General features: G+C 38.9%; 1 protein-coding gene across 1 annotated transcript in view; it reads right to left on the reverse strand.

Moving 5' to 3' along the window:
- Nucleotides 1–13,401, reverse strand: part of ADAMTS17 (ADAM metallopeptidase with thrombospondin type 1 motif 17) — a 192,554-nt gene that overhangs the window by 81,269 nt on the left and 97,884 nt on the right. Inside the window, exon 10 of the mRNA XM_059824030.1 lies at nucleotides 12,630–12,780. Coding sequence (XP_059680013.1) covers nucleotides 12,630–12,780 — 151 coding nt within the window. The remainder of the gene's footprint in view (nucleotides 1–12,629; nucleotides 12,781–13,401) is intronic.

Genomic DNA, 13,401 nt, shown 5'->3' on the forward strand with positions numbered 1-13,401 from the left:
GATTACAAAGGATTCAAAAACAGTTAAGATATGTTAAAAGCATATCACAGACTTAAGTGGAAGGTATCACAGGAGGTTCTAGCCACAGTGGTGGGCCGTGCTACGTGTACCTACAGGACACAATTAAATGCAGTCTATGAACATGATAGACTTGCTAAACTCTAACAGTTTCTTTGCCTTACAAATAATTGCGTTGATGACTTATAAATGTTGTTACTGTTAAGCCAAGGTCAGGAATTAATTGACAATCTGGACAGTCTCTTCTCCCTTGATGTCTTTGGACAGTGATCTTGTGAAAGCACTATCAGCGATGCCTCCTTTCAAACTGTGGTTGGGGAATACTGACACATACAATGAAGGGAAGCTTGAGAGATGAGGCTGGAGATAGCATGAATTTTCACTTTTCTAGGCTTCAGCCCCTCTCTTGCATATAAACACAAAGCTTCAGAGCAGAATGTGATGAGAAACCCTCCAGCCTGATCTCCTGAATGACCCAGACAGAAATTTTGCCCCATGGTTCCAGAAGGAAACCCTTTGCTTCTGCTTTCTGTCAGAAAGACATCCTGGCTGAAGATGTAATGGAATTCACTACATCCCTAAAGTTGTTCTAAACACAGATAAGCACCATTGCTAAATATCTGTGCATTATGCAAGGCCAGTATTTGTTAAGCTTCAAGTCCCTGGTAAGCTACATGTAAATTACTCAGGGTTAAATTCTCCTCTTTGATGTAAAACTGGCAGGAGGAAAGGGGGGTGTGGAAACAGAAAGTCATAAAAACGAAGCAGCTTCTTGTACAATTTTGGTTGCCAACCAGAACTCCTCTATAGCCCACAAGAATGTGGAAGGTGATAAAGCCAGCTAACGTGCCCAGGTATGAGCAATGGCCTGGGGGAAGCAATGGGCACAGATAACCTCAAACAGGTGTGTCTGTACCAGCAGAACTACAGAACTGAGCCTAGCCTATGGATACAGTGGGTGCAAATATTCACATACACGCGTGCATGTGTGTATGTATACACATGTGTATATATTTGTGCATATATGTACATGTACACACAAACACACACACACACACACATATTCATAGGGAGATAAATAAAGGAAAAATCTCTCTTACCACCAACAACCTTTCTGAAATTTCCCATCTTTGAGGCACGGAAAACATAGAATTTTTATAGTATCCTTGTGTTTGATTCCGAACACTAAATGCAAAGCATATTTCAGGAAACAGTTACAGAAAAATCTGGTAACTGTGCTTCAGCTCTGTGTTCTAGTGCCATACCACTACAAAGCTCAAACACTCGTTAGTGCAGTCCCCTGTATTTAATACAGCATTCAGATACCCCAACAAAGATTAAACCATCAGCTTTGGTATTGTATGTTCCCAAGATGTTTTATCATGTTAATAGCTCATTTCAAAAGAGATCATATATCCTCTTCAGCTACAATAGAAATCCAAACAAAAATCCCCATTAAACAGTCCTATAGCTAACCAGTCACAGTGACTGACTTTTTAATAGTTAAATAGCCAGCTTTGTGGAGAAATATCAAAGTGAGAAATGGCAGGACTTGAAAGGAAGTTGCTTGTATATATATGAGTGGCAGTTCAGAGCTTACACTGATATAGAAGAAGACATGAAAAGGGCTGTATTACTGCTAATTGTAAATTCAGCAACCAGCTTTCAGAAGGCAGGTCTCTGCCTGCAAAGTCTTCCCTACAGCATTCAAAAAGTGCCAGTTAGGATTTTCCAATGATAGATATTTTTCACCAGAAAAATACTGATTTATTGAAAGTGTCTGTGGGGAAAGGTCCTCTTTGGATCAAATATTTCCAAGAGCAAAATAGAATTTAAAAAAGTGAGATGGTTGTTGAAAGGTATTATGTCAATAAAAATTTATTTAATTTTTTTTTAAATTGAAATGCTTGTTCAACTGAACCCCTAAGGAATTTATACAGACAGAAAATAAAATTTAAAAATCAAAATAAAAATGGAGTTTTTGTAAAGGTGTAAATTTTAGACTCTCAGAAACACCTGGAAGATAGGAAAACTTAGAAACCAGTTCTGAGAGAGGTCACAGTCCGGAAACTCCCAAGCTAGGAGATATCTGCTCGGCAGGTGAACAATGCTTCCGATTACAGGTATTATAATGGCATCTATTTGAGAAAGGGGCCTTACTGTGCCAGGTGTTTTCTCTTCCTCAAAGAACTTGCAATCTAAACAGACCCCTGGGAGCTTGGAGATAAAGGAAGCTTTATCCCTCTGTTATAGGTGGGAAGATGAGGAACAGAAAGGAATTAAATGTCTCGCTGAAAGTCTGCTGGGAGACAAGCAAAAACGCTGCTCAGAATTCTGCAGTCCTCTGCTCAGTGTCACAGCCACAGGCTCACACTGCCTGCTCTGGCTAAACTTCAGGGTAAAACCAGAAACAACTCCTGGGATACTCCCAGGAACATGTCTGGCTGTGGGCCTTCCCACCTTTCACAGCTTTTCATACTTTTTCACAAGACATACTGTTTCTGAAGACGGTGTTTACCTTACATGTAACTCCATCCCACACGTGTGCCAGCACAGACTTGCAGCATGTGAAGCGCTACGACCACTCACATGCGGCCCTAGGGAAGTAATTTATTTTAGGTTCTTTAACTCAGTGCTGCAGCTGGAAATGAGGAGAAGCCAGAATTAATTCAGCCAGCTCTTTGCCCACAGGCAGTAAGTCTAGAGTCTGCTAGTTTCTGGGTTAGCTATTGCATCACCACTGTTACTAAAATCAGCATGATTCTGCCCAATGACCTCATATGGTCTCAGTGAGAAGAGAGGGCTCGCAATGCTCCTCTGTCTCAAAGCCTCAGATTATTACCTACAAGGGGGAGCTTCCAAATCTCCAAAGCATAAAGAGAATCCAGTGAATAAAGATATCCTTCCCACCAGGGAACAACTCTACAGAAGCTAATTCCTTCCCTACATATTCACTCCCTCACCTTGGATTCATCCAAAAAAAGAAACACATTTCTCCTGAGAATGAATTCATTCCTGCTGCCTATTGCCCACTGGAAAGAGGAACCTCTTATTTCTAGCAGCAGAATTAAACCACCATGAAACCAATTTTGCTGTCAAAATGAGGGGATTATGAAGAAGGACTTAGAAAGAGTAAATATCCTTAAGGAAGAGGAGCAAGAAACCACATAACACACAGACACGCTTATGAATAGGCTGGCTTTCAATGAAGTATCAGATCTCTTCTATTTTGCCAAGGTTTTGGCTTGGCATATAGCTAACCATGAGAGAAAACATGCTTATAAACAGAATCCTAATTAACACCTATTAAGTACAATAAACACACAATTTACACATGCTTTCCTGTTCAAAACACTGTGTATATGTTCTTGAAGCCTCACAGCATGCTTCTGAGGAATAATTCTTTACACAACAAGGTGAGAAAAACAACGCCCCCAATTTCTACACTGTCGCTTTCTTTAATTTTTGGGTGCACAAACAACTGACAATCTACAACGGATCACAAGGGAGGGGAGCGCTGTTGTTTGCCACTGCAATTAGATGGAGCTTCTTGCTGTTGAAAACTAGACAAAAAGTGCTCAAAATCAGAATCCTGTAAAACTGAAAGGCACTTTTGAAAAGGAGCCATGTGCTGTCCCAGACAAGATAACTGTGAGGCTTGGATACATGTATCAGCGGCCAGATGCTGACCCTTCTCTAGAGCTGATATTCCAAGGAACAAGTGGCAGGTCCAATAGTGGAAGTATCTGTCTATCTATCCAAACGACAGACCTGCTCCAAAAGTCAAGGCAAGGCTTGATAAACAACCACAAGGACTATCCTAGAATATTCAGGCAATGGTTGATATGCACTACTCATTTTAACAAAACTGGGCAACAATCCCACCAATTTCTAATGTGTAATTTTATTCATTAATGACAAAGTAGAATGGATCTCTTTACCGTTGGACGGAAAGCATCTCAGCCTGTATTATAAAAACCAATCATATAATCTTAGATGCAACTAGAAAAGGTTTCTTACAAAACATTTCACTGTTTTCACTACCTGGTGATCACCTTTCTTCAGAACATGGAGAAACACACATGGACATTATGCTTTTTAGATAAGCAGGACCAATAACCTGCCTGCTTGGAGCCAACAAACAATTTTAGAGTTGATTCCCCTTTATATTAGTTTTTTTCATCAATGTAACTCCATTAACTCAATGAACGGCCTCTTCATCAAAACTTGTGTGAGTGGAAAGTCACCAATATCAGACACAAGCGTATAAAATCAACGAGATTGTTTTAACTCTTGAGGAAATGGCCCTTCACAGTTAAAGAACTCTTAAGGAAATGGTCCTTGAGAGTTCACTGCTTTCCAGTGCTACTCTTTTGCTTGTAGAACAGTACAAAAAATTCAACATAGTCATTTCCGAGATTTGTTAATGTTCTGTACCAGAAAAACAAAGCAAACTGAACCCAGCAAACATGAAGGATGTCACGCTGGATTTGGTTCTCTGAGCTAGGTGGCTTGATATGCATTAGTCCAACTACCAACACATGGATCCCATATGAAACATACCCTTATATATATGGAGTGATACCAAGAGCTTTTCTAATTTACAATTAAAACATAAGAATGTTTCCCCTTCATCTTTTAGGGAGAAAGACACAATATCTGTCAGCTTCCAAAACAGTAACTTACCATGACACACTGCTCACCACAGACAGATTTAGATGTCTAAGGTCTGAATGAAATTAACTGGTTACAATCTTCAGTCAAATAGCCTTTCTAACAGCAGATGAAAGCCAAAGAATTAGAAAAATCCAGAGCTCTCATGTTTTGACAATGTTAGCAAAAGCAAACCCAGGCTATTCAAGAGCTGCCCAAACCACACTTACAGACAGGAAGATGAGCCCTGACCTCTCGAGAGTGGATACAGCAGGGATCTTTTGCCAAGTGTGCCGTCATCTCTCATAGTAAAACTGCTCCTAGGACACTATGAATGGCTCTGCAGGATAGATGGTAAGAGACAGAGAAACGTAAAAATGCTTCTTTTGAGAGGGGTTTGGCTTACTGCAAGCCCTTCATCCCTTCCTGTGAGGAAGTTAAACTGGAATTAATTACTTTTATACTGGAAATGTGCAATGCAGTATCTGGAAATTGTTCCAATCTGGGGCAGATACAAGAAGCCAGTATTTTGAGAAGTGAAGACTTCAAACCTTTCAAAGATGGTAGAAACTCAGGGTTTCTGGAAAACCACGCAGCTTCCCTGAGACTCAAAATCAGATGCTAAAAATTGGACACATTCAAAACCGTTACTTCATTTGAAAATTTAGGCCATGATTGAATCTCCTGAACATGCATCAGGAGGAAAGAAAAACTGCCAAAAGCAGCAATGGCAGGGACACTGCACAGAAATGCAAATGTGAAGGGCTAGTAATGAAGCTGGTCACAAGGAGTTCAATAAACAAGAATGGATCCTGCCAGACAAGCAGTGGAAGAATCCCACACTGCCAGAGAAGGCACAAGTGAGTAGAAACACTTTTTTTTTCAACTGTACATTGGTAAGCAAACAATGAAACAGAAAAACACTGTCTCTAGTTTTAGCAATTTCTGGTGCTCTCAAGGCAAACTAAATGCCTTCCTCACTTTCTAAAGTATTTCTTTGCAAAGCACCAGTTCCATTTAATTTTTTCATGTACCTGGAATTAAAGTAATAGTCAAAAGAAAGAGATTGGAAAGATAGCATTAATGAGACCACAAACTAATTTTATTGCAAAGCAGTCTATGCTAAATACTAACCTTTTCAGTGCCTTTAGGGCATTCATGAAACTAGCTCCTGTGGGTCTATGATTCATAGCCACAAAGAAATTCAAGTAGAAAAAGATAAGCTTTATCCACTTTCCTACCAACTCACAATTCTTTCTCGCTGCTTGTGCTCTTCAGCTTTGCTGAGCCCTGTTTTCAGCATCTTAAATGAGAGAACACAACCATACATGTTACATCAGCTGAAGAAATCATGGAAGTATCTTTACGTGGTCAAACCTGGAAGAAGTAGAGACGTGGTACAAGGCACTGGAACCAAGTTATCCCTTTGAATTAAACGTTAGAAATTTTGTACTTTGACTTATTACTAATTTCTACCTCAGTATGCTTGAAAGAGCCGTAGCTAATCAACTACGTCACAACCACAGCAGCTATATTAGCATCGTACTGTACATGCCATGTGTTAAGTGCTGCTCTGAGGTTCGCACTAGACGTACCTCACCAAGAAAAGGTTTATGAGTTCACAGTATTCTGGCTCAGGAGAAGATATCTGCCCATGATGAAGGTAGGGCAAGAGCTTCAGGCAAGTTTCGTAATCAACCTGATCACTCCCATCTAACACAGTGTTTGCAACTTAGAGCCTAAAATTCTGACCTTGCACTCTGCAACATCCATCTCATATTGTCCTCACTGAGAGTAAGGTTCACTCAATAATTCGCAGTGAACTCCTCAGACCTGATTGTAGGATACAAAAAGTATTGATTTTTTAAACAACAGGCAGTGTTGTCTGTTAAAAAAAAAACAAACAAAAAACTGGGAAATTAAAAGAATGAAATCATGGATCGTGTTTCTTGGCCATGGGAAAAGAGAAGAAAGGGACAGTAAAATAAATATAGATATGTACACACACTGTTCAGATGTGGTTGTGAAGATTATGGGAGTTTTCTCTTGAAGTGTTTTGCAGATGGGAAGTTCCCAGAAGGCCAATGGGAGAGGTCTGAATGCCCTTCAAGCTTGTTACACACTATTTTCAGGCTGATACTCAATCGTATTTTGGCTAATTTCGTTAAGTTCAAACTTCAGCTGTAGATGCCACATCACAAGGCTACACTAATTCTTTCTCCCTCCCCTTGTGTCTTAATAAGAAATGTAGGATTGCCAAGCTCAAGTGCTTGATTCTTAATAGGCACTCTGTATTATTTTTAAGAGTTTATTATTTTTATATTCTTAAATTTCCACATTGTATTTTTATAATTTTATTTTGGTTCCCCTCTCTCTTTTTATTTTTCTTTAAACCACTGCACCAGAATGTGTTTTGACCGTCTTCCAAACTGAAACACGTACAAAAATTTCTGAAGCATTCCAATAATTGTAAACTGGGCTGTGCTGCCCAGGCAGGAACTCTGCTTCTCCCTCTTTCTTTCTCTCCCTTAAACAAAAAGTATTTCCACTGAAAATAAAGAGAAAAAGGTCTTTTTGCAACATACAGAAGCAGTGAAATAGGACACTTCAGTTTCATATGAAACAGGCAATGTGAAAATAGTCTGAATTTTAACAACCTGCGTTAGGAAAACTATAAAATATAGAATGGCAATTAAGTAAATTATTACCTTCACTTTTAAAAAAGAAAATCTTCTTGTTTTATTTTAGAATTGCCAGGCTTTTATCCTACAAGCCTCAAGAAAACCAAACTCATCCTCTTCCAGATTTTTATCATTATTATTATTGTTGTTGTTGTTTTAATATATACACAGAAGCTAAAGTGTGTAATGGAAAATTATGTAGACAAAGTCCCTGGTTGTACAGAAAATGACAATGCAACCTATTATTTTCAGGATAAATTAGCTCTCAATCTAATTACCATGTTCTTGTAAATATTCTATACATTACTAAGTAATAGGGCTTACTGTCATCGTCTGGATCTTGTAAATGACCCTGCAAAGAAAAAACAGAGAGAGGGCCATTGATTCCCATGCATGGAGTCCAAGAGACCACTCCGCCAGTTTCTTTGCAAGATCAAGACCACAGAGAGACCCACACTTGCTTAATTTTATTCACCACCATACCATCAAATATGAAAACTGAAGGGATACGTAAAATCCACTTGATTATTACAATTGTTGTTCTTCCTTTACTTTGTTTTTTTGGTTCCTCTCCTTTTCCATTTTAGCCCAGAAATCTAGTCAGTCTCCTTTGGCTTACAATCAGCTTTGCCCTCTTGTTCTCTGCTGCTGCTCCGTAGCTTGTAGATTCTGGGAGATACCTATATTTGTTAAAAACCAACTTGAACTTAAGCAAAAACAGTAGAGCCAATTCTAACTGTTTTAATTTTTCTAAAAACAGTGTCATGACAAAATTCACATTCCTAGTTACATCCCAGTTGACAGTGTCCCTTTTTCAGAAAAAAATCTCTTTGTAGCAATGCTAATCTCTTTCCACATGCCATTTTAGCCTAAGCACAGTTTTGACTCAATACTGAAAGATAATGGTTATGTAAAAACCCGCAAAAATGTGTTAATAATAAATAAGCCAAAAGGCATATAAAACAAAAAGCCAAACACTGGATACAAGAGATAGAAATCACATTTTTTCCATAAATATGATTTCAGTGCAAAAGCCTCTGTTCGTAGGCACATCAGTCTGAAGAATAAACCCAGTGTTCTGACTAAACACACAGCATATTTTCACGTGAGGTTATGAACAATGCGTTTTTCCGCATTTCTGGTGGAGAAACACCATCTCCGCTCTGTGAGAGATTCAGCATAAACCATCTGTGCTATTCCCCTCACTGACAGCAGTGACAAATAAAGGGGACAGCAAAGAGTTAAAGTCTGGTCTCTGCAGAAGCCTTCATTGCTTGAGTAGAATTGAAGCTTTTTGCTTCCTCTTGCGTAAGGGTCAAATGAATTCACAATACTTGATTCATAGTGCAGCGTGGATCTGAAGAACAGAAGTCAGACAGGTTGAAGTTCCTGTAATTTGCACAACCTAGCATGTTAGCCCTGGACTCACGTCAACATTTAGCAACCAGAATCCCAAAAGGTCTCTGTGTTTGGGGTACATCGATAACACACTATGCAGTGTCAAAGGTGCACTGCTGTTCAGTTTTTCCGCAACTCATATCACGATTTTGCTCAGAGCTTGAGAATGACATGGTCATCTACTTAATTTCTGCTAAAAACAACTCATCTCCCTCAAAATAAAGACCACTGTGCAAACTTAGGTGGGCCAAAAGCTCTCCTAGCACTGCAAGGGGCATGACTGTACAGCCTCCCACCTGAAAACAGGCAGCATGTCTGGTATGGTAGAAGCACATTTGTATGTCCTGCTAGATAAGCGTTCTCATTGATCAGACAATGCCTAACATTAGCAATGGGAAAGATTAACAGAAAGCACTATGTGAAAGCACTTCTGATCGCTTTGCATATTACCGGAGAACACGATGTAACTCAGATGTAAAAGGGGAACTACTGAAGGGTCTTGAGATATTCATTATCATATGTGAAATCATCTCATTTGAGAACTGCCCAACTTCTGTTTTCTTATTCAGTTCCTCAGATCAAAACTAATTCTTCCACAGAGCCATGAAAACATTTACTTTCCTGATGATGATGAGCAAGGACTCACCCATCTAATACTCAGGTTAATCTAAAATGAGCCACCTGAACGTATCTCAAACCAATAAAATTATGAGCAGAGTATGCACCAAAATGGACTTGCATTCCCTCAAGGGGCTGGCAGGTAATCTTGCCATTTATTATTCATACAGTATTATAATAGAAGCAGTGCTTTTCAAATAAACAGAAATTGATTGTTCCCTGCCTAACAAGCGTCCAGCCTAAAAGTCTGATTCCACAGCTCCTTAAACAACTGACATGCCCTAGTAAATCTTACCTAACATTAATGTTACAGAGCCAGATCCTAAATTATACATCTTGGAGGTCATCGATTACAACAATAGGCTATGATTAAGCTGATTATCATATACTTATGCTGTTAATTAGTTCATTTTTTAATATTTTAGTATATTAAAATGTAGATGCAGTATCCAAGCAAATTAAAAAGGAACATCAAGAGGTATAGTTTATGTAAAGCTGAGCCTACCTCATATGTTTTCTTTTTTGTTCTGTAAATTTGGAGCACAATAGTTGCAGGACGGCTGGTTTGGCAAACATATTTCTGAGGGCTACTATTTTGTACTAGGGCATCTGAGTTATTAAAAACAAACATGGAAGAAGAATTTTGGAGATGCAACCTGAAATATCCTGATAAGGTTGAATATTCATGGATTAACTATCTAGTTGGCCCAGTGTCTGAGGTCCAGACACTGCCAAGCATTTAGGCACCTGACTCTCTGTGAAGGCAAAGGAGATTACATTCCTTCAAAAATTTGGGCCTCGATGCCTTTAAGGGAGAAAGCTTACTGCACAGAAAGTTTCTGCAGTTTCTCAAAAATGTTGAAATTTTTGATTCATCTAATCTCTGAAATTAGCTCTACAACCAGATTGTATAGTATTTTTGAATATAGATCCTCTAGTTTGCCTGATATAATGATGTAGCTCAACTATCTCCAATGAAATGTTATAATGTAATTCTTTTATTAAATAAGAAAATAGATAGTAGACACATGTAATCATAAAAAGATTGAGGAGGCTCATTTCCTGAAGCTTATTTCCTTTTTGTAACAAATATTTACTGTCATATGTTTATTACTTTTACATTTGGATTTTTTTAATACTTTATTGAATTAAAAATACCACATTACCATTGGCTAAAAGAGGAGACGGCTATATTTGCCAGTAATTTCTACAGCTAATGCCAATGACTAGTGCCAATTTTTTTTTTTTGTTCATATTTTTGTAGACAGCTTTGAGACTTACGATACAAGCATTCTGCAGATGAGGCATGAGAAACACAAAGGTGAAAAGAACACAAATTTTGAAGGTTTAAAAATTAAAGCTGATCATTTCCTCTAAAGAAATTCCTTTCATTGCCTTCAAATGCCAATTCAGAGTAGCGTAACAGGATGCAAATGTTTACTTAAATTAATGGCATGTGACATAATTGATCCAAAGCTTCACAGTGTGAATGCTAACTCTTAATGCATGTCTGTACCAGAAAAATACTTCTAAATAAAAGATTGCAAATTGCTTTTAATCTGCTGAAGTTCTACAAGGCTTTTCATTAGAAAGTATGAAAGTCCTGCCAAAATATGCTTTTCTTCGGGAAATATTAAAGGAGTGATGGAGGAAAAAAGCACAGATTTCATTGTGTTCTAAAGATGTCAAATAAGACTGGTGAAAAATCTTGGGAGACACAAACACCTGCTGTCTGTATCTTACAGAGAAGAACAGTGCCTGTTGGCTTGTTATTCTGGCAATCAACTTGTCCCTGATGCAATTCCAGACTGGACATGCAATTTCTGCATGAGAAAAGCTGACCACCTACCAGTAGGCTGACATTCTCATTAGGCACTGGACTACCCAGAAACAGAATGTTTTTTATCACAACAAGGGAAATAGCAAATATCTATTCCAACTGCAGTCAAGCTGGGTGACACCCACACAAGTAGAAGAACGTGAATCATCCTGGGTAGATCTGGGGTTTTCTTTACAGACCTATATTCTAATACTTTCCTTCCAGTACAGTAGTCCTGGTGGTCTGCATTTTCTTGATGGAGCTGGAAAATACCACCTATCCAGAATTTTTTCTTATTGTTTTATATTAGCTAGCTTCCAAATCCAAAATAAATAAAACAGCAAATGTGAAACATGAGCATGTTCCCAGGACTTGCATGGGTTCAACAGTTTTAGTAATTTGGCAGTTAGAAACCTCAGTTATCACTGATTATTATTTTCTTCGTTAACACTGATTTAAGATCCCAAGTTTGTTCAGAATGGGAATAAGAGACAACTAAAAAATACAAATGGCTAGCTAATGACAGCAAGAAACTTGGCTGCTTCACACCTGTCGATATAGAACAGAATGCTGCCAGCTGGTACTAGTGACAGGACACAGTGCTTCATGACTTTCTTCTGGATATCTCCAAAGCCACACTGGACGTAAGCATTTCCTCAGTCTCTGTCTAAAGTGGGATGCAGACAAGCTCTGGTCAGAGTGAAGACATGTAATTATGTGTAAGACCTTAGGAAATGTTTAGCTGTTTAAATTCCAGAGGACAAGTCAGACAGCCTCATCTGAAATACGACCTACTTCTAGAGACACCAAAAATCAGTGTTTCCATTTTGCCAACCAACCATGTGATATAAGCCATTTTGCACCCAAATCCTGACTAAACATCATGTTGCTTAGAAAACATGCAGGAAGGGGCCTAATTCTGCACAAATCTCTAAATAGCCTCATCAAACAAGCAGTCATTAATATTTCCTTGGCACAGAGTTAGTGTCAGCTCCTAAGAACATTGTAGCAGTCTGAAGGTGAGGTCTACTGAAAGATCCAGACAGTCATCTATGCTGACTCAGTGGAAGTAGGCAAGCACTCTTGTGAGAAGAGACTTTCAACCCAGCTGAACTTCCAGCAAAACAATCTCTACTGAGTACTTCAGCAAAACAGTGTCAAAAGGGAATTGTCCCTAAATTAAGACCAAATACAAACAAAAGTTTCTCTGGGTGTGCTCTAGGAGATTAACAAGACCAGTGTGGGGAAAGGAGGAGGACTGCAGAAGCATGTGCTGTTGACACACAAAGGTCAATGGGAGCTTGACTACTGATTTTGTATCAGTAGTGCTGAACATGCTGAAAATCCCATTAAGTAGTTCCAAGGAAAGTACAGACTCCTTTTCTTCCCCAGTGCTTGACAGCTTTATTTCCACTTCCCACCTTGTTTCCAGGACCTCTTACCTCCATATTCTTACAGAATGTAGCATTGGTCCCAAAAAGTATCTGGCACTGTTCATCAGCACTGTAGTGCATTCCTGGGAGCTTGTGAGGGAGCCGCACCGCGTATTGGCTTCTGGGATCTGTTACCAGCAAACAGGTGCTGACCTTGGACCTGTGGAGTGTAAGAATTAAATATGCCTTTAAGGGAAAGCACCTTTGAACTGGAGTGTTAGATCACTGCTGTAGAGAAGCTGTTGTCCTCTCTTTAACAGGGAATCTGATGACTTCGTGTAAAACAGTGGTGATTTTTCCCAGTATATATCTGGAAGCCTTCTAAATCATTTAAAACTATGCATAGAAAGGTCGTTGGGTACTCATCCCTGGCCCCAGGCCTCGAGGCAGAATTGACTATATTCACATCATTCTGAGTTAAACATTTGTCTAAACTATTCCTAAAAATCTGATGGACACTCAATTCTGCTCTTAGGCCATCTAGGCCAAAACTTCATGAGCCTTAACAATGACAGAAAGTCTTCTATCATGTCTCACCTGAATCCCCCTAGTTGAACTTTAAGCCCTTGACTTCTTTTCTTATCCATCACAGATATAAAGGAAACATTTTTCCCTTTGCCTTCACAACAATCTTTTACAAATTGCAATATCACTTTATCATCTCCCCTCTATCAGGGACCAGGGTGAGTTCAGATGCAACTTCTTTTTCAACTTCATGCCTTTACTGCAACAGTAGATATCCCATTTTCTTTCATTATTTTCCTTTCTCTCCCACCTCTAA

This window comes from Gavia stellata, chromosome 13 (genome assembly GCF_030936135.1).
Source record: "Gavia stellata isolate bGavSte3 chromosome 13, bGavSte3.hap2, whole genome shotgun sequence".
NCBI classification, from domain to species: domain Eukaryota; kingdom Metazoa; phylum Chordata; class Aves; order Gaviiformes; family Gaviidae; genus Gavia; species Gavia stellata.